At 46.1% G+C, this 21,168-nt stretch overlaps 1 protein-coding gene across 3 annotated transcripts in view; it reads right to left on the minus strand.

The window, feature by feature from the left end:
• Positions 1 to 15,017: 15,017 nt before the first annotated feature.
• Hoxc4 (homeobox C4) overlaps positions 15,018 to 21,168 on the minus strand; it is a 61,682-nt gene continuing 55,531 nt past the window's right edge. The window contains exons 2-5 of one of the 3 annotated variants that reach the window (XM_042698767.1): positions 18,139 to 18,279; positions 17,849 to 17,965; positions 16,736 to 17,707; positions 15,018 to 16,219 (exon numbers count right to left, since the gene is read on the minus strand). In XM_042698767.1, the coding sequence (XP_042554701.1) occupies positions 15,864 to 16,219; positions 16,736 to 17,174 (795 nt within the window). In that variant the 5' untranslated portion in view covers positions 17,175 to 17,707; positions 17,849 to 17,965; positions 18,139 to 18,279 and the 3' untranslated portion in view covers positions 15,018 to 15,863. Of the gene's footprint in view, positions 16,220 to 16,735; positions 17,966 to 18,138; positions 18,280 to 21,168 lie in introns of all 3 variants that reach the window. The other 2 variants (XM_042698766.1, XM_042698765.1) reach the window with 2 other exon arrangements.

The raw sequence follows: 21,168 nt of genomic DNA on the forward strand, positions 1-21,168 counted from the left end.
ACTTTCCCAGCCCTAGTAGAACTGTTTAATGAATAAAATCCATGGGATCATGGGATGAATAGTGCCCCCCCTCAAGATTCACATGTTGAAGTTCCTTTAACTCAGGATGTAACCACATTTGGAGATAGGACCATTAAAGAGTGATTAACTTTGCTAGGTGCCAGTGACTCAGGCCTGTAAATACTAGCTACTCAAGAGACTGAGATCTGAAGATCACCATTTGATGCCAGCCAGGGCAGGAAAGTCCATGAGATTCTTATCTCCAACGAACTACCAAAAGGCTGGAAGTAGAGCTATGGCTCAAATCATAGAATGTGAGCCTTGAGTAAAAAAATCTCAGGGACAGCACTCAGACCCTGGGTTCATGCCCCAGGACCAGCACCAAAAAAAAAAAAGTGATTAAGCTAATATGAAAGCTGTGGGTAGCTCCTAATCCAATAGCTTGATGTCCTTATAAAAACAACATACATTCACAGACACTGAGGGAAGACCATGTGAAGGCAGAGGCAGACACAGCTGTCTATAAGCCAGAGAGAAGAGCCTTGAGAAGAACCAGTGCTGCTGAGAGCTCCGTCTCTGATCTGTCACTTTGAACTGCCAGAATTGTGAGAAAATAAAATTTCTATTGTTTAGGTCACTTGGCTTGTGGTCCTTTTTTATAGTAGTCCTTAGAAAACTAGCAGTGTCTAAATGTATCTCACAGAATTACTTGCTTTGTGACCCTAGAGAAGTCATTTAAAACTCATTCAACTCACTGGCCACTGGTTGCTTATGTCCATAATCCTAGCTACTCAGGAGACTGAGATCTGAGGCTCAAAGATTAAAGTTAGCCCAGGCAGGAGAGTTTGTGAGACTCTTACCTCCAATTAACCAGCAAAAAGCCTGAAATGAAGCTGTGGCTCAAATGGTAGAGTACCAGCCTTGAACAAAAAACCCAAGCAAGAGCTAGGCAATTGTGGCTCACTCCTGTAATCCTGGCTACTCAGGATCAGCCCAGGCTGGAAAATCCTTGAGAGTCTTATTTCCAATTAGGAGGTGGAACTGTGGCTCAAAGTGATAGAGCACTAGCCTTGAGCAAAAAAGCCCCACAACCGACAAAAAAAAAGGAAGAGTGTGAGGTGCTGAACTCAAGCTCCCCCCCCAAATTTGTCAACCTCAGTTTCTATATAGGCTCTATGGTCCCTAATACCTAACATTCTGTGAGTCCATATAAAATGAGAGCAGATACATGAGCTTATATAGACACATCTATAGCCTTTATCACTGTGTAATCTCCCTAAATGCAAATCACTTGCACAGAACCCTTCCCTTCCCTTAAATACCAGTGCAGATCCAGTGGCCTGCAATGCAACCACATTTGGGTGTTCCAGCTCTAAGATGCTATGGCTGCTTATGTTGCAGCTCTCAAAACATTGGTTGAGGGGCTGGGAAAGTGGCTCAGTGGTAGAGCGCTTGTCTTGCATGCCTGAGGCCCTGGGTTCGATTCCCCAGCACCACATAAGCAAAAAGAAAAAAAGCCAGAAGTGGTGCTGGGGCTCAAGTGGTAGAGTGCTAGCCTTGAGCTGAAGAGCTGAGGGACAGAGCCCAGGCCCAGAGTTCAGGCCCCACGACTGGACCCAAAAAAAAAAAATTGGTTGAAAAGCAAGCATTTAGTCCACTGGCTGATTTTGCTGAGACAGTGCCAAGTAGCCCTACTAGTTTATCTGCCTTTAATTAGTGGATTTTGGTCTTGAAACTGTCAGAGTCTGTCCATCCATCCTGAGTCACAATCACTCTGCCATGCACACCTAGTCAACCACTGGATCCAGCTGTTCCATTATCTTTATTCTTTTAATTGATGAGTAAGTTCACGCAGAAGAATCAGCCTCAAACAACTGACACAGCTTCACTCAGGCCCGGAGAAAGCACCCTCAGGTCATGTCTATAAAATGCCAAAACACCCACTTAGGTCAATCAATTGAGTGAAAAATCAGTTCAACCTACAGCTGTAGCCCAGAGCAGGCAAAACAGTGTTTCCTCATCTGCCCTTGGTAACTTGAAGTCTGTATATGCCTGGTGTCCTTTTTCCCCTCACTAAGCTGACTTGCCCGAACAAAGAAATGTGTGTTCATATGGACATGTGCACAATGTGTAGCACACTTGTGTTACTTATCCCAGCCTTTAAAAGGGGGTGAGGAGTAGAGAGAGGTAAAGAGACAGACAGAGAGAGAGGACTGAAGGATGAAAAATTTGTGTCAGCCTTGGTATGAGTTACCTTAGGTGCACATCTGTGTGAATGTAACTCACATTGGTGGATGTTTGGCCCATTTGATAGTATGAGAGGTTGGCGGTATTCACTGGTCTTGAGTAAAAGCAAACCCAAGTGTATTTGCATGCCTTTGGCTTTTATATTTGTTTTCAAGACTTTCATGTTTATATCCCTGCATAGTCCCACATACCTGGGTGTTTGGTTTTTACCTCTGTATTTTCCCGTATGTCTGAATTTGTTGATAGGTACTTGTATATTAGCATCTGTCTCTAGGTGTTTGCATATGTTTATACATGAACTCTGTCTATCAGGGTGTTTACCTGGGCTTCTGTGCAATCTCCTTTTGGGTTTCTGTATGAGTATGCTATTGCACAATCTGCACATCTTTGGTGATCAGTAACACCAAAGGGAATTAAGACATCTCTCAAAGAGGAAATCTGATGCTAGAGAAAGGTTGGACATATTCCCTTGGCTCAGATTCCCTCTGTCTCAAATCTTATTTTCTTATAGGATGAGATCTAGGGCTCCTTCTGGCTGCCCCACCGCATCTGGACCTCCAGATTCCTCTCTCAGCCCATTTTTAATGGACCTCATGAATAAAATGGAGGATTTAGAAGCTGTCTAGGATTCTAAGATGGAAATAAATTTCTTTTATTGACATTCATCAACCCTGAGAATGAGGTACAGGATGAGATACAGTCAGATGGTCTGCATTTCTTGTACCTTGTTTTACTCTTAAAAACACCAAATATCAAAAAAGGCACTAATAGCTCTAATACTAGCTACTGAAGAAGCTGAGACCTGAGGATCACTGTCTGACACCAGCCTAGGCAGGAGTCTGAGACAATCTTATCTCCATTTAACCAGCAAAAATCTGGAAGTGAAGCTGGGGGTCAAGTGGTATAACACCAGCATTGATGAAAAAAACTAAGGGACAGTGCCCAGGCCCTGAGCTCAAGCCTCAGGACTAGAACACACACACACACACACACACACACACACACACACACACTATTAGGTGAGATAATCATATTGTGGTCATGTTGTTTAAAAAAGTATTTATCTTTTTGAGATACTAATTGACTTGTTTACAGAAGAAATTATATGATGTTTAAGATTTGTTTCAAAATACATGAGGTAGTGTTGGGTACAGAAATAGATGAAACTAGATTCACTGGGGATTTACCATTAGGCACTGATTATTCTATTTGATTGTATTAATTTTTTGTGTGTGTGCTAGTACTGGGGCTTGAACTTAGGGCCTTGAACTTTCACCTGGCTTTTTTCACTTAAGGCTACCTTTTGCTTTGTTTTGTTTTTTGTCAGTTGTGGGCCTTGAACTCAGGGCCTAGCTCTTCTGCTCAAGGCTAGTGCTCTACCTACCACTCTGAGCCACAGCACTCCCAGTTTTCTGGTGATTAATTGGAGATAAGAGTCTCTTGGACTTTCCTGCCAGGGTTAGCTTTGAACTGTGATTCCCAGACCTTAGCCTCCTGAGTAGCTAGGATTATAGTTATGAGCCATCAGCACCCAGTTTTCCCTACTACTTTGTTTGAACTTTCCTATAAAACACATTTACTCAAGAATTTCCTACTCCCTACTCCTTTTTATTCTCCCCATCCCAAGATGAAGCTGAGACTGTAATTCTTCTTCCCCCCCCCCCCCCCCCACCCTCCTCCTGTTATGCAGATGAAGAAGTGGAAGCTCTCACTGGGTAAGTGATTTGCTCCAGGCAGCTGGGAGCCGGAAGCTTGGCTAGAATTCAGGCAGACTGACTTCTGACTGAGTGTTCTTCTCACTGGATACTGCATAAACATGAGCTTCATACAGCCATAAAATATGGAATGTGTGAATAAATACCTACCAGATGAATGAAAGAACTGAGACTGCAGTTGTTCATACATTTGTATGGGGCGTACCTAGGCAGGTCTGTGGACACCTGAGGGCTCCACAGTTGAGTCACACACCTAGTTATTCTTTCCTTGGCTCTACACATGTAGACCATTTATGTTGAAAAGATGTTAGACATGATGTGCAGAACACTGAAGAGAATCAGTCTGCTATCTCCGGTTATGCTTATTATACCTGCTCAGGGGAAAGCTGAGATTTCTAAATTAGCTTGGGAAGAATGTAGCAGCAGGAGACCTAGAAGAAGAGCTATCCCTTACACTGGACACATCAGGCTGGAAATATAAACATTTGGAAAATTTGGTGAGGCGGTATAAACACTGTCAGGCTGGAAGCTGGGCAGGCTCACGCCTACAATCCTAGCTACTCAGGAGGCTGAGATCTAAGGATTGTGGTTTGAAGCTAGCCTGGGCAAGAAAGTCTATGAGACCCTTACCTCTAACTAACCAGGAAAGAGCTGGAAATGAAGCTGTGGCTCAAGTGGCAGATCCCTAGCCTAAAGATCAAAAGCTCAGGGACAAAACCCAGATCCTGAGTTCAAGCCCAAGGACTGGAACAAAAAAACAAAAAACAAAACAAAACAAAAAGAACATTGTCAAGCTAGGACCTTGTATCTCTTAGCAAAGCTGAAACTTTGGATATAGGTGGAGAAGACATTTCTTTCTCTTTTATATAGATATGTTCAGAAAAATGCAAAGATCTGATACTCTTGTAAATGTATCCATTCACCTTCCATAGGCAGGTTATAGAGCCAAGTCTCTATAGAGAGGGTGCAAAGAGGGTAAACACAGGTCCATAGCTAGAGGACAAGAGTTCTAGTCTCCTGTCTACTACTTGCCATCTTCAACAAGTCACATCATTCTTCTTTGACTCTCTTTTTCCCTTTCTGAAAGAATGATTGAATTGTATGCCTCAAACAATGCCAAACATGTAAACCCACTCATTTATACTGAAATGAATAAGATGCCTATGGCATACAGTTTACCTCCATAGTCTATCTAATCTAATCCAATCTAATCCATAAGATAAGAAAATTAACTGATGCTTCAAAGATGGTGCCGTGAAGGTTCACTGAAGAGTTCAAATGGAGCCCACAAGGAGTGGCTGATTAGATCAGTAGGACTTACAGTGGGAGAAGCTCAAGTCCTTCCACGCACGGTTACATATCTAAATAAAGGTGCATGCTTCCGATAGTTCAACCAAAACAGCAAATTAAAAACAACCTGAAACAAGCTACAGAATAAAACAGAAAATAGAAATAGGGGGCTGGGAAGGTGGCTCAGTGCTTGCCTTGCATGCATGAGGCCCTGAGTTGGATTCCTCAGCACCACATAAGCAGAAAAAGCCAGAAGTGGTGCTGTGGCTCAAGTGATAGAGTGCTTGCCTTGAGCTGAAGAGCTGAGGGATAGTGCCCAGGCCCAGAATTCAGGCCCCGTGACTGACCAAAAAAAAAAAAAAGAGAGAGAGAGAATAGAAATAGGTAAGAGAATTCAACTTCTATGAAGCAAGACATTAAAGAGATTTGGAGGCCAAGTAAAGCAACATCTTTTGAACTAAATTGTTTCTGTTTGGGGAAGGTGGGGGGAAATCATTTTCCATTAAAAAGTCAATTGTGTTGGCATGCAATTATTATTCTTAAAGGATTTTTAAAAGTTTTTATTTTTATTCTTAAAGGATTTTTAAAAGTTTTTATTTTTCTTTCTCTTTGGTTCTGGGCACAGTCCCTGAGCTTTTTTGCTCAAGACTAGCATTCTACCACTTGGAGCCACAGTTTCTCTTCTGGTTTTCTTGTGGTTAATTGATGATAAGAGGCTCATAGACTTTCTTACCCAGGCTAGCTTCGAACCACAACCCTCAGATCTCAGCCTCCCGAGTAGTTAGGATTACAGGCATGAGCCACCAGTGCCTGGCTTAAAGTTTTTATTTCTAATAAGATAAACATTGATGGGTATAACCCATCTAAAATTTTCTACAAACATTTTGCAATTCTATATATGTGTATGAGTGTACCAAAAATTGAAACCAAACATTTTCAAGACCACTAAGTCAGAGCCAATTGTTGGTGAGGATAAAAACTTGCTAAGGCAAGACCAAGCCAGAGAGCATCAAAGTGCAAGCCACTTGGGGTTCTGCTCGCCTTAAGCTAGTGCAGCTCTACCACCTCACCTGTGCTTCCTGACAAACTGTCCCATGTCAAAAGCCAGTGTCCATGTCCACCATGAGCAACTACAGCGGTTCAAAGGACCCATTCTGAAGTCAGACAAATCTGACTGGAGTCTATGGCCAGTACAACATATCCTTGGCCTTCTGAGCCCCACTGAGCTCCTCCTTGTGTCAAATGGCAATGTAATAATAATTTTTTTTTTTTTTGCACTTCTGTGCTGGTCCCAGGGCTTAAACTCGGCACCTGGGCACTCTCCTGAGATTTTGTTGTTGTTGTTGTTCAAGGCTAGTGCTCTACCACTTGAGCCACAGCTCTGCTTCTGGCTTTTTGCTGGTTCACTGGAGATAAGAGACTCATGGAGTTGGGTGTAGGTGGCTCATGCCTGTAATCCTAGCTACTCAGGAGGCTGAGATCTGAGGATTGTTGTTCAAGATCAGCCTGGGCAGAAAACTGGAAATGGCACTGTAGCTTAAGTGGTAGAGCACTCACCTTGATCAGAAGAGCTCAAGGACAGTGCCCAGGCCCAGAGTTCAAGACCCACAATGGGGGGTCTTTCCTGCCTGGGCTGACTTTGAACTGTGATCCTCAAATCTCAGCTTCATGAGTAGCTAGGATTACAGGTGTGAGCCATCAGAGCCCAGCAATGTACTAACTTTTTGACAGTATTAATATGAGGCTTGAATGAGATAATGAATGGAGCCTAGTGCCTGGTTTGTAGCAAATACTTAAGGAAATACCTGTTATTACTAATAATAGTAGATGGCACTCACTGGAGGCTTAGCCTATTCCAAGCATTAATCTAAGTGCTTCTCAGGTGCCAATCTACTGAACCCTCCAGTACTTCTGTAAGGCAGTTACAGTTAAATGCTTCTTGCTACTATTATTATTGTGATGGTGGTGTTTTGCTAACAACTATGATGTCAGTAGTGTAGGCTGGAAGGTTAAATAAGTTTTCCTGGTTTTGACTTTACTTTGACTCAGATGTAAAAGCAGTAGATGAAGAATCTGGTCTTCTAGACAGTCTTTTGATTACCTCCTTCCTTTTTAGACACCCAAGGTTCAAAGAGCCAAGTCAGGGGTAAGTCTTTAGGCCACATGATCTTCAGCAAATGGACAGATTTTAGAACCCTGTATGGGGAAGCGTTTGTCAATAGTGATACCAGTGGTAAGTCAAACAAACCACTTCCTAGCTTCACGGTTGTATTACTATCTGCCATTCATTGCTTCTGTGTGCGTGCGTGCACAAACACACACACACACACCACATCACTTCAAGAAAATCAGCTCCCCACCTATGAACAGAAAGACATGCATGTATTTACATCCTTGTATGTACGTGTCATGCATTTTGAGAGTGTGCTTCTAAGTAAACTTGTGTGCAAAGAAAAAAGACAGTGAAATTGTTGATTAGAAGGAAGGACTCCATTGCCTTTCCTCTTCCTTCCTAATTAGCAAAGATGTTATCTCAAAACATTTCTCTTGGTTATAGTTTCCCCAGAGAACATCCTGGCTAGTCCAGGTCTGCATGTGCACGCGCACGCGCGTGAGAGTGCATGTGTATGTGTATGTATATGTGTGTGTATGTGTGTGTGTAGGGTAGTAGGTAGTTCAGTTGCTTTCATCACCATGGAAACTGAGTGACAAAGCCACAGGGAGCATGAATCCAGGGCTCTTGGCCAACTGCTGCTCTTCCAGGATAGAGAAAGAGACAGGATCCCAGGCATGGGCTGGATCTCAGGAGGGAGCTAAAAGAAAGGGAGTGAGGAAGGTTACTGTCTTCTACCCATGTTCAATTGTGGGAATGACGGTAAGGACCTTGGGATTATTCCAGTCTGATGTCCTGAGGATATAGAGTGGGTTTTTGCTGGAGAGAAATCTACCAAGCCGACTTCAAGAGCCTTTGAGCTGAATTGGCACAACTGGATTGATAAAGACAGGCAGGTGGGGGTGGGGTGGGGGGGGGGTGGCTACTGTCTATCCTGACTATATTTATACTGCACTCTCCTTCAAATTTTGGAGATCATATATTCTCTGGGAACGAGTGACTGAAAGGAGGATGTGACAAAGAAGAAAGGTTCTCTAATATGCAAAATGTGGACACTGCCTCAAACTCCTCAATTTAAGTTAAGGAATTCTCAGAGGAACTAGGGGACCTTTCTAATTGCTGAGGAAATTTGCAACCAAGGGAAGAGGCAGAAGGTAGTATTACCGAAATAAAAAAGACATAGCTAGGTAGAGGCCATCTCCTTGCTGTGGTCAAAATGTGAATGTATATTCCAAATCTACAGTCTGAAAAACACCTAGCAGAGAAGGAAGACAGTTATCTAAATAATCCACCACCAAACCTCCATCCTTGGGTTTCTTGCTTTTACCTGAATTTAATGGGATAATTGTCCAAGTGAGAGAAAAATCTGGGCCTTGTATGCCAAGACTCAAATTGTACAATTCTGGGATGGTCTCCAGCTGAGGGAATGAAATAAATGAGTAGAAGTTTGGGAAAGGTTTGAAGGTTTGGCCTCAAAGCTATCTAGATCATAGTGTGCATAGACCAGAGGCCTTCCATTTGGGGCTTTTCTAACTGCTTGAGGTGGAAGGAAGAAGAAAAAGAAGGGAAAGAGGGTATGGGGGAGGGGCAGACAGGAACAGATGCTTCCAGATCTAAAGAAACAATTTGGGTGTGTGTAAAGCGGGGAGATGCAGGATCAAACAGAGGAAGAGGAGGGGGAAGGGGGGGAAGAGAGAGAACAAAGGTATAGCAGAGATTGGAGCCTCTGCAGTGAAGGAGAGATAAAGGGGCATCCGATGGTGAGATGGCTGAGGCAACATCTGCCCCAGCTATAAAACGGGAGTTCTCTTTGCTGAGGACCCAAGGACCACTCTGAAGTGGTCAGATCAGCCCTGGGGTGAGCAGGCCTTGAAGGCCCAGACAGGAAGCTTTGAACCTCAGCTGTCCCTCCAAGATTGCCACCTCCTACCTTTTGGCTTATCTTCGTCTAGTTTTATAGTTAGGGGAGACCTGGGAGGGGGTGTGGGGTTGGTGATTGTCTCAGAGGATTAATGCAGGATAAAGAAAGGAAGAGGGGCAAAGATACAAAGGAATGTGGGACACAGAAAACAGCAGTCATCATAGGCAGCCACCCTGACACAACAGAAAAGACAGACCAATAGACAGATCAGATCAAGAGGCTCCAATTCCTAACAGTCTGAGATCACTGAGTCTAATGTGGGGAGTGGGGTTGTGGGGCCGTTCCAGCTAGGAGGCCCACAGCCCCATCACATCTGAGCCAGGTCAGATAGAGCAGTGATGGGGTAGGACACTTGGAAGTCAGCACAAGGTCACAGCAGTTATACCCCAGGACTATATCATAGGATTATTTCATGCATCTCATTTTTCCTCTCCCCAAACTATCTGTCCTTTAAAAAAAAAATCTCCAGCTAGAGAGACCTCAAGCCCCAATCTGTAACCTTATTTTCCAAAATCTGTTCCAGCTGAGGGGAGAGATTTTTACATGTACAAAGTTACAGACAGTTGCTGTGCAGGGGAACAGGATAAGCTTTAGCTCTGTGGTGGGGAAAGATCACCCCAATAAGAGCAAACCGATCAGAGGGACTTTCTATCCCGAGGTTCACCCCTCAAATCTCCTCTCCATCTAGCCCTGTCCAACCCAGCACATCGGATTTCAAAAGCATTTACTTTAAAAAAAAACAAAAAACAAAAAAACAAAAACCCTAACCCTAGCCTAGCACTGGGGACAAAGACCTGGGGATCTAAGAAGGCAATCCCTCCCCCACTGTCTCCCCCCCCCCCCCACCTTCCCCGTGAATGGAGCAGAATTCTTGGCCCAGAACTGTTAGTCAGATAAACTATGGTCCATCCAGATAGCCGAGGATACTTCTCAAAGGAAGGCTTCTTCTGAGGGCTAGATCTTCCCCGTTCTCCATTCCCTGCAAAGATTTTTGCAAGGGTTCCATTTTTTTGCTCTTGTAACTCAGAAGAAACTATCATTTCTAAAGGAAATGAAATCTCCTTATTTGGAGGTGGTCTCTTAGGGTTATGGGTCGAGGAGCAGTTGGAAACCCGCTTCATTTTCAACAAGAAAATGGAAGGTGGAATAGGGGAAAGACAGAGAAAGAGGTTGGGAACCAAGGGCCGCGCCGAGTTCACCGCGCCATGAACCGGCTACTCGGGCCACGCACCCCGAGACCCTCTTACGCCCCACTCCCTCGCCGGTCCTGCGCCCTATTGTCCACCATCGTAGCCTGGGATCGTGACCCAGCCCAAGGCGACACCGCGCCCCTGGGCACAGACAGCCAGAGAAGCAGCGGGAAGGCATACTTTCAAACCGAACCTCACATTTGCCAGGATTGGCCCAATTTCCCGATCCTCCAGATCCTGCCACTCCAAAATAAGGAACTGACACCCTCGACCCTAGATAAAATCAGTCTCTCTCCTTTCTTGGGGGGTGGAGTGGGGTGGCAGATTCTTTTCCCGGTGACTTAGAGGCCGGCAATGTAGTATGTAAGTGTTTCATGAGGTGCCTGCCACATACTGGGTTTCAGAGTTTCTACTCCTCCTAGCTGAAATTTACATACACTTTTCTCTCCAAGTGTCTGGTGCTGGTAAGAGGAGTCAGAAATGAAGAGTGAGTAGAGATGACACTTCCTTTGGCCTGACCCTTACCCCTCCAGGGCAGGCAGAGCAGAGCGGAGAGAACTCTATATATTACCAAATCTGGCACTTGTTGAAGGAATCTGGAAATTTAAAACAATCCCTTCCCCTTTCTCCCTCACTCTGAGATCTTCTGCCCACCCCCCTGTCTTCCCTTCCTTCCAGTTCATTCACTGGGCCTGGGGGAGGAAGAAGCGGGAAGCTAGAACTACACACTGCTTCCATGGATGAGGGGTTTGCTGGATGAGCCTATGTTGCAAACACAGAGTCAAAGAGAAGAAAAGCAAAAAAAAAAAAAAAAAAGAAAGAAAAGAAAAGAAAAAGTAAGTAGAGAAATGAAAGGAGATTCAGGTCTGAGAAAGGGCTCCTGGTCTTGGAGGGCAGATGAGCAAAACTCCATTGGCTCTCATTTCTCTCTGCTCCAAGGAAAAGGAGCTCCCTGACCTGTGAGTTTTAAGATATTTGGGGGGAAAGTCCCATAAGTCTCTGGTTCAAACAGCACATCCTATCATTTTAAATTCTAATTCTCAAGAGGCTGCAGGAGAGCTACGGGGTGATGGGGTGCAGGCTGGGAGATGTGGCCATTTCTATCAGAAAGATTGGTCAGAGGCAAAGACTATTATATTTTCCCCACCAAATTCCCCAAATGTTTATTTTGGGCTTTTGCCCATCTAGATAAATCAAACTAACAGATTAGGAAGTTCATAAAATCATATTCTTAGGTAATGACAGCCAGAAAGGTAATAAATATTCCTTCTGTTCTGGTGGCCACTGAAGTTAGGGAGATTCTCCATCTTTTTTGCTAAGCCTAAGAAGGTTTGCTGGGAAGAAAAGCTTTGGAACTACAACCAGCTCTTTAACGATGGGGTACCAGATAGAAAATGTGGACAGCCTGGAGAAGTGGCTTTGTGAGTACAATACCAAGCTCCCCTTAGATCAAGTTTGGGGTCAGGGGAAACAAAACTGGAGGAAAAGGATCTGCCTGTGATTGCTAGTCCTCCTTTAGGGCCCTGGAATCTTAGAAAAGCAGAGAATCCTTCCCTAGTAGAGCGTACCCTGATCACAAGCTCCAGCACAACCTCTTTGTGCGTGTATACACACACACACACACACACACACACACACTATCACAGAGAGATCAAAGGAGAGATCTCTGGATTTCAATCTTGCAGGAAGAAAGAGTACAGAGAAAACTTTTGTAGGAAACTTCATATATAAACAACAGTGAGAAACTCTCAGAGATACAAATCTTTCCCTCAAGTCTCAGGCTCTCCTAAGTTCTCGCTTTCCTTTTTGAGCTAAGTTTCTTTACTCCCCAGACACAGAAACTCCACACTGAAACTTCCGTTTCCCCAAGCAGATGCTCTCCATCCACAATTGGATTTCCCGCCTTCCTTCCCAAACACTGGGAGTTGAAACAAAAATCAAGTGGCAGACAGAGCTAAACTTTTGTGCCCTTCACCCCAGAACAGATCAAGTGCTAACTACTTACATGTCAAGGGAATTTGGGGGCCCATGGGGATCTCCAGGTGCTTGGAGGAAAGGACCTTAGAAGATGGGTGTCGCCATTTCGACCCTGGTCTTCTTTTTACTTGGCCATTGAAGATACAATGCTGCGGGCATTCATGCGCCTTGCCTCTCCCATAACTCTGGGCAAGAAATCCCCAGTCGTACAAAAGCAGTGGCATAGGATCTGGAGACCAGGGACTGAGCAAGGACTGGCTTGGGAGGGTTGGAGATGGGGGTGGGGGAGAGGTCAGAGGCGCTGCTGAATATAAAGGCAATGGGAGAGAAAATGCTGTGTCCTCCCCGTGAACCTGGGCTGTGTCCTCCCCCTCCACCCCAGTCTTTCCCCACTGCTCAACACAACTTCAATAAAAGCCTGGCCCTCAGCTTCCCAGTGAGGCTGTAGAAGCATCCAGAGGAGGAGTATTAGACACCAGACTGTTTGAGCTTGGGGCCCCATTATAGGTTAGGAGTCCCCCCCCCCCACACACCAACACACACACACTTCACCTCATGCCTGCCTAGAGAGCTAGATTCTTTTCTGGGTGGTCAGCCCCAAAGCAAAGGAAAGCTTTGGGAAAACAGCAAGAAAGCAAGCTCATTGGCAGTCAGAGGCTAAAATCTTCAAAAATGCAAGTATAGAAGATTAAAATTTTGTTTCATTTGTCAAGAATTTATGGACTTCTCATGTTCCCCCCCCCCCTTCTGATCAAGGACAGAAAGAGACACATAGCAAATAATTATGTATGTGTGACAAGAAAATAAACAAAAAACAACCTAGCAGCTGGTAAAGAAAGGGAAATAAAATAAATATCCAAGCCCCTTTAAGCTAGTTTTCCAGTGTTGAAGAATCCCTTTCAGTAAGTCATGAAGAAACTTAAATAAAATGTAGCCATTCCCCCTCCTGTTTTCATCTCTTCAAAGCAGCAAACTGAGGAAAGAACTATGGATCTGAAGTTATTTCTACCTCATCTTCTTTCGCAGGTTTAAAAAAGATACCCTGGTCTACCACTCAGACCTTCTTTCTCTTTTTCTAAGCACAGTTACCCCCCCCCCCCCCTTTTCCTGCCCAAAGGCAATGGCCTCAAGATGATAGGGGCTACAGTCAGATCAGGCCCCTAATTCACTCAATTACATAAAATAACTCCAGATAATTGTTGGCCCTGCTTCCTCATACTATAGACAACATGTTTTGTTGTCTCCAGGGGACCGTTGAGAGAGGAGAAAGTAGACCTAAAGGATTAAGCAATTCCTCCCCCCCCACCCCATCCACAGGCAAATGTGCACACCCCCCTCCCACATACACACATTCAGCTCCAAGTGCCAGCCAGCAAGTGGTTTAGGATGAAATGTAAAGCACACCAAACAGATTTTCACAGACTGATAGCCCCTAACCTGCTGATGCCTTTCGCTTTAGAATTTGGGATAAAGGAGGGGTATCCCTATGTACTCCTGATTGCTTCTCCCTGTCTCCTACTTCTCATTGTCCTTTACCTAAATTTGTATAAATTGCCTGGGGGGGGGACTAAACAACTGTTCCCTCCCACCAAAAAAGAAAAAAGAGAGACAGAGAGACAGAGACAGAGAGAAAAGTAAGTAGGTTAATCTAGGGCCTGCTCTAACAGGACCCGAATTATCTGGGGGGGGGGGGTTGGCATGAATTAATTCTTCAGGTGAGTCCATGCTAGTACTTTTTCCTTAACCCCAAGAAAACTATTTATTTACTTTTATTTTATAACCTGAGTAGTACCTTGTTCAGTCTATAACCAAGCTCTGCTAGGACCTGCTAGGTTATAGGAATGGGGAGGTGGAGCTGGCCTCTCTCGGAGTCTCTTTCTTAACACCTGGCAGGTCCAAGATAAAAGTTACACAAAAACATGAAAGTCCTTCATTATCTCCTGGCATTAGCCTTTGAGGCCTACTCATGCAAGGGGGCCTCCCAGGCCTCTGGCCTCCACTTCACCCTTTTTTTTCCAAGTCTAAACAAACAGAGATGGCATCCTGACAGGTCACTTGGCTGCTTCAGAATCATCAACTCAAAACCTTTCTTCTTTTAAGGAGAATGCAAATGGAGGAGTGGGACATCTTCTACAATCTTTTCATCCCAAGGAGTTCTGAGAGGAAAACTTTTCTCCTTTCTATTCCCTCAATTTGCCTTCCAGTCTACAGATTAGACAGGCCTACTGGACAGAGAGAAAGGAGAAGGAAAGAGAAGTGAAAAGTCTGTGTCTAACTATGGAAAAGTGAGGACATCTCCCCCACCCCTAAGCTTCACCCCCCAAATCTGGCTTCTCTGCAGACTCAGAGAGAGGAGACACAAGAATTTAGCCACAATTTTCCATATCCCTTACTCCAGACTCCTTCCTGATTGGTTCTTTTAAAGACACTGGAAAGCTGAAGTTAAAAGTTAAGGTTTATGTGTTTGCTTAGAGTAAACTTAGGCAACTATATAGAAGGTAGGATGTTACCAGGCCAGAAGGAAAGGAAGAAAAAGAAACCATCAGACATTGACGTAAAACTAATTCACAGCCACTGGTTTATTATTGATCACGGGGCATTTCACATCGACACTAAAATTCTTTATTGCAAGTTTTACAATAATCAAGTAAATTCAGTCCAAAAACACAATAACCATGATGGGAATGTTGGGAGGGGCGACAGGGAGATTCTACCTATAGACTGCCTCTCTGAACTGAAAGTTCATTTTGATTTTCTTTTGGCTCCTTAAACTGAACAGCTCTGAGAGGCTCTCCAGATGCATTTAGCTTTGTCTTCTGTCCTCCCCCCTCCTTCCACCCCCCCCCAACAATAATACAAAAGAACTTCATAGCTTTGTTCTCCTTAAAATGACTTCCCCCTCACTAACCTCCCCTGGTGCATTTTCAATGCAAAAGGCCTAAGGAAAGGGGGGGGGGGGGCGCGGAGGAGGAGGAGGTGGAGGAGGAGGAGGAGGAGAATTGGCTTAAAAATCTCCCTTTCCTTTTTTCTTTTCCTCATTTCTCCTGAAATTCCCCCAAACCAGACAGACCATCGTGCCTTGCAATATATAATTCTTGCAGCTTTTTTTTTCCCCTTAAAAAATAAATAACCCTCCCCAAATGGCCTTAAAAATAAAAACAAAACAGCAGGTACCATGCTAAAACATCACATGCTTAAAAGGGTCTTTAACAGTGGAAGGGAGAGAAGGGTTGGGGGCTTGTTTGTTTATCTGTTTTTGTCTGTTTGGAATTAACAAGGGAGGAGGCAGGAGGAAGAGAGAAAAAGAACCAAAAATATATATTTATATATTAAATTCTATAAATAAGAGTCAATTTGTGTGTGGGGGGAGGATGGGGGCATGGGGTGGGGGCAGGGGTGTGAGTTATGTTTTATAACCTGGTAATATCCTCTGCCCGTTGCTGCTCCGGCGGCGTGGCGCTCTGGGAGTGGTCTTCAGAAGTGCCCGGGGTGGCTGCCGAGAGGGTGCTGGGCGCAGCGCCCGCCGGGGGCGCTGACCTGACTTTGGTGTTGGGGAGTCGGTGGTCCTTCTTCCATTTCATGCGACGGTTTTGGAACCAGATTTTGATCTGCCTCTCAGATAGGCACAGCGAGTGGGCGATCTCGATCCTTCTCCTTCGGGTCAGGTAGCGGTTGTAATGAAACTCTTTCTCTAATTCCAGGACTTGCTGCCGAGTGTAGGCTGTCCTCGAGCGCTTGGGCTCCCCTCCGTTATAATTGGGGTTCACTGGGGGGAGGGAGGGGGGAATGGGGGAAAGCAAATAGTGGGGTTCAGAGGCATCAGGTTCCCCGCCCCCCCACCCTCCACCCCATCCTCAGCTTTGAGGAACAGGAGGAGGGATTGGTGAGAATTAAGTCATCAACCTAAATGGGTTATAAAGAAGTTGAAGGAAGCTGGAGACTTTGTAGTGTAATAAGAGGGGAATCCTCATTGTAACGACACTGAATTATTTATGCGCCCTTAGAAAGCGAGCATAGTTTTCACACATACATAACAGATCGTAGCACATGGCTCGGACTGCCCAGAGTAGCTAAGCCATAAAATTTATGGGGGATGTAATTACCCATTCTCGCTCGTAAATCCAGTTCAATTGTGCTAACCCAGAGTCGCTCCTGGAGAGAGAGAGAGGGGGAAAGGAGAGAAAGGAGGACAGGGGGCCGGAGGGGGCCAGAGAGGGTGGGGAGCGCCGGGAAAAAAAAAGAGGGGAGGGAGGGTAGGGAGCAAAAAAGCAAAGTTGCCTACCCGTGCTAACGTGAATTTTTTTCATCCATGGATAGACTATGGGTTGCTTGCTGGCGGCGCTGGAGGGATGGTCGGGGGCTGGCTGGCTGCAGGCTGGCGGGGCTGGGGAAGGGGAGGCGGAGGCGCCTGAGAGGGGCGCCGGCTCGCAGAGCGGCTGCGATTTCTCGGGGTGATGGTGGCCCGCCTGGGCCGGCCCGTGGCCTCGCGAATTGCCCGGCCCCTGGAGACTGGTGCAGCTATATTGACGCTCGGGGTAGCTAGGGCGCGGAGGCGGTGGTGGGTACAGCTCCTGATGGTGATGCTGGAATCCCGATTCCCTGGTCCGGCCGTAATATTCCGGACTGTGTTCAGGGATGTAGCTATTTTGCGAATATTCTTCGCATGGAGGAAATTTCGGATCGATGTAGTTAGAGTCCATCAAATACGAGCTCATGATCATTAATTTCTGGAGTGGAAAATAATTTTTCTCGCTTTGTCGTTTTTCTGCTCCATAAAGCCCTCCTACTAGCTAGCGACCCTGTAAAGTTACTTTCACCATGTGACTCCGCCGGCCAATCACACGGAGCAACCCAGTCCCCGGATAAGGAACCGAATCGCTTTATTCAAAATGTATCCAATTTTTTGTGTGTGTGGTGGTGCTGCTGCTGTTGCTGTGGGTGGGGGTGGGGGGGTGTGAGGTGGGAATAGCTGGTAGGGGGTGCTGGGGGTACCCACCAGTACACACCCCACCAGACTGACAACCCTTCTCTGCAAAAGGAGATGAGAAGCTCCCAGCTGCCCTCCAAAAGCCTGGGCACTGGGATGAGGAGGTGGGAGGGGTGCTGGCCTGAGACTGTGATTCAGCCCCCATCCAGGGGTCTCTCCTCGCCGGCCTCCAGCGGGCCCGGTGGGCCTTGGCTCCAATGATTTTCCAGCGCTTTCCATTCATGGCGAGCCTGTTTCAGCTTGTGTAGGTCACCGGGCAGCGCCCCTCTTTCGCAGGAAGAGGAAGTTGGATGAGGACTGGAGTGGAGGTTGGATGGAGAGGGCCCCAGGCTGAGCCCAAGAGGCTGAAGAGCCTGGGGTAGCCCCCCACATCCAATGGTCCAGCCTCCCCCTTCCCTACACACTCACCCAACCCTCTGGCCTTGGGGCAGGCGAGGCAGGGTCCCAGCTGGACCAGGCAGGTAGAGGCAGCGGGATGCAAATGATTCTGACGTCATTTCTGGAGGTCTGGGGGTTGTGGCCCCTCTGAAGAGAGACAGGAAGTGGTTGGCAAAAGCAGAGTACAGAGAAGCCTCGCCTCCCCCTGGCTACCCACTGACCCTCCCTGCCCCTGCCCCTGCCCCAGAGCACTGCAGGACCTCTGCTGTTGCTGCCTTTCCACTCTTCAGGCTGCCTGTCCTGCTGTGGCTGACAGCTACCTTCCAGACTGGCTCTAAGAAGCTCTGGTAAAGAAGGGCGCTTTCTGCCCTGTCAGTGCCCTGTGATGGTGCCCAGCCAAAGCCCTGAGAATTCTTCTTTTGTCCATCCCCATAAAGAGTAGATCTAGAGCAGAGTAAGGCCTGTGTGGGTAGAGCCTACTTGCTTCAAGCCAGGGATGTATCTATGTAACACGTGTGTTTACATGTAAACACATATTCCCCAGGGCCAACTCTAGGCTGTCTTCCAAAAAGGAGGGGTGAGGTCACAGAGATCGGGAGGCAAAGCAGACCTGGGGGGGCAGGCCTCATACCCACCCTCTCCCTCTGCTACCCACTCACAGGAAATACCCAGGATTTTTTTTTGGGGGGGGGGGAAGCAGGGTCACAGGGGAGGGAGGGAGCAAAGAAGGGCTGCTTTCTCAGCTCCCCTCCCTCAGCTAGGGGTGGTCACGTCATGCTACTGATTCCAATTAACTGATCATCCATAAGTCAGAGTTGGGGGGGACGGGGTAGGGAGGTAGGGGGGTGCAGCAGAAGGGAAAGCCCAGGGAGGGAGCTAGGTCCCCTTGTTGTACTTGATAACAATTATAGTTTAAAATCATAGCTTGCCCAGGCTTGGCTATATTTTACTTGATAACAATAAAAGTGACACATAAAGTTAACTGTTTATGTTTTATTTATTAGACTAAATCTGCCAGCGGTGGTAGGAGCGCTTGCCTCGTCGCTACAGCTTTTATAGGGCTGTAAAACGTCATAAATCAGTCTCGGGGAATCGCCCGCACTCTTTGTGTCGGCGGCGGCGCAGGGCTGGCGGCCGCTGCCTGCCTGCTCCCTCCTTTCCACGAAAAGTCGTAATGTGATTTTTTTCCCCTCTGATTTTATTATTATGATCGCCGCCGTGATTAGTCAATCTACCTTTAATTCGCCGCCCTCTGCTGCCTCCTCCCAGCCCAGCCTGGTTGACACTTGAATAAGTACCTTTTAAAACGGCATAACAACTATTTGAGGGTTTAATTAGAACATCTGCAATTAAGTGAATGAGGAGGGGAAAGGAAAAAAAAAATATATATATATATATAAAGCCCTGACAGAGGGAGGGTGAAAGCAGTAGTTTCCCAACCTCCTCTCACAACCTAGGGATGTGAAAGAGGGTCCCCCCCCGCATTCAAATTAGGGCTCATCCTGAAGGCTATAGTGAGAAGGTGCCTGGGCCACAGGAGATGCCCCAAGATGCCCCTGGCTGCCTGCCCTGTTTTGGGGCTTAACCCCCACCCAGCCCAGCCTATGGGGGGGTGTCTTCTATCATCTCCCCCTCCCCAGAGGATAGGATCCCCTATCATAGGCAGAATGAGGGAACAGTAGTTCCCTGTAGGGCCCCCCCAAATTTCTTACAGATGTCACACTCCTAGAGTAGATGGGAGACCCTTGCTCTGGGGACCCCCTGAATGTGAGGAGTGAGAAGCTGTTTGGTTGGTAGAGGAACTTGAGGCTGTGAGCAAAGGGGAAGGCAGCTGTTTGGTTGGAGATGCTGGGAAATGGTGTGAAGGTTTTTCATTTTCTTTGTAATTGTTTGGGGTGGGGGGAACGGATATATTGCAAGTTGCTAGAATTGGACCCAGGGAAGTCAGTACTAAATCCTGAGCTACACATATCTAAAGGATAGCCCCAGATTACCCCATGGGGGAGATCCATAGCTCCAGACAGCTCTGAAAAGGCAGAGAATATAGGTAAGAGAGGGGAAGGCTATTGTAGCCTCACTCCCAATCTCCTTTCTAGGCCAACACCTGAAGGAGGCAGCCCTACCTGGCCCAGATGGGAATATTCTTTTCTCCACCTGGAAAGGTGAGCTGCCTGCTGGCTCTTTCCCTCCCGGCCCTGCTCCCTTCTACCTTCTTTCTATAGCCCTGCTCCCAGTCTCAACCCTCTTTTCTTCAACTCTCACCACCATGGCCTAATTAGGGTGCCCTTCCTAAGATATGACCCATCCTCCCAGGTTTCTAAGCTGCTGCAAGTGGGTCAGGAGACCCTTTTGGGGCAAGTCTGAGTGAGTAGACACAGAGGGCTCAGATGCTTTCCACTAAAGGTCTAGTCTTTCTTTGGTTATTATGGTTCTCAATAGATATGCATACATGGTACTCATATTTACCAAACTACTAAATACCTCTGCTGCAGCCCTAAGTACATGGGGTTTCCACCAAAGGTTTGTACAGCAAAAAAATTTTTTTAACATAGAGATTCAGGAAGTGAAATCTAGAAGATTTTTCCAAGTGTGCTCACATATTAATCTACATCAATAAAAAACAAATTCCCAAACCAACAACATAAAGCTATCTTTGGGCTCTTACAGCTTGCTGGCAAGGAAGCAACCTATTGCATGGGTAAAATACTTCTCCACACATATACACACAAACATTTTTACCTGGACATTATTACAAGCATGGGAACCAAATCCTATCAGGGGGCTCCAGTATTTAGCAATGGCTTAATGATAATAGGCTGGGGATACTTGCTTATGATGAACCTTAGTATCTGGTCCTCTCTTTTGTGCTTCTCCAGCCAGCCTCCTTGACAGCCAAAAGTCCTCCACCTCCCCACTGCCTCCCCACTTCACTCTGTCCCAATTTTATTTTTACATTTTTTTCTATCTTTTGCTAGCATCCAAATTCCCTCCACACGACATCCCACACCCCACTCCTTTCTAAATCTCGATCTGGTTTCTCTTTCGGAAACATGTTTCAGTACAAAGCGCTTCCCTTCTGACACCACTGAAGAAAAATATGTGTCCATTGTGTGTGAGGCCTTATTGTGTCCAGATTACCATACTGACCGTTGGATAACCCATATTCCCCCCACCCCTTCCCAGTAACAAGCTGCCGGCTGAGAGAGCTCAGCGGCTCCACAGATTCTGTGCTGCATTAAAAAAAAAAAATCTCACCTCTCATACTCTCTGGGTTTTCTGAGGGAGAAAAAATAAATGGAAGAACCAAATCAAGATTTGGAAAGAAAAAAAAAAGGAAAATGAGGGTCATT

This window comes from Dipodomys spectabilis, unplaced genomic scaffold, assembly GCF_019054845.1.
Source record: "Dipodomys spectabilis isolate Male_0828 unplaced genomic scaffold, ASM1905484v1 ptg000234l, whole genome shotgun sequence".
Lineage (NCBI taxonomy): Eukaryota > Metazoa > Chordata > Mammalia > Rodentia > Heteromyidae > Dipodomys > Dipodomys spectabilis.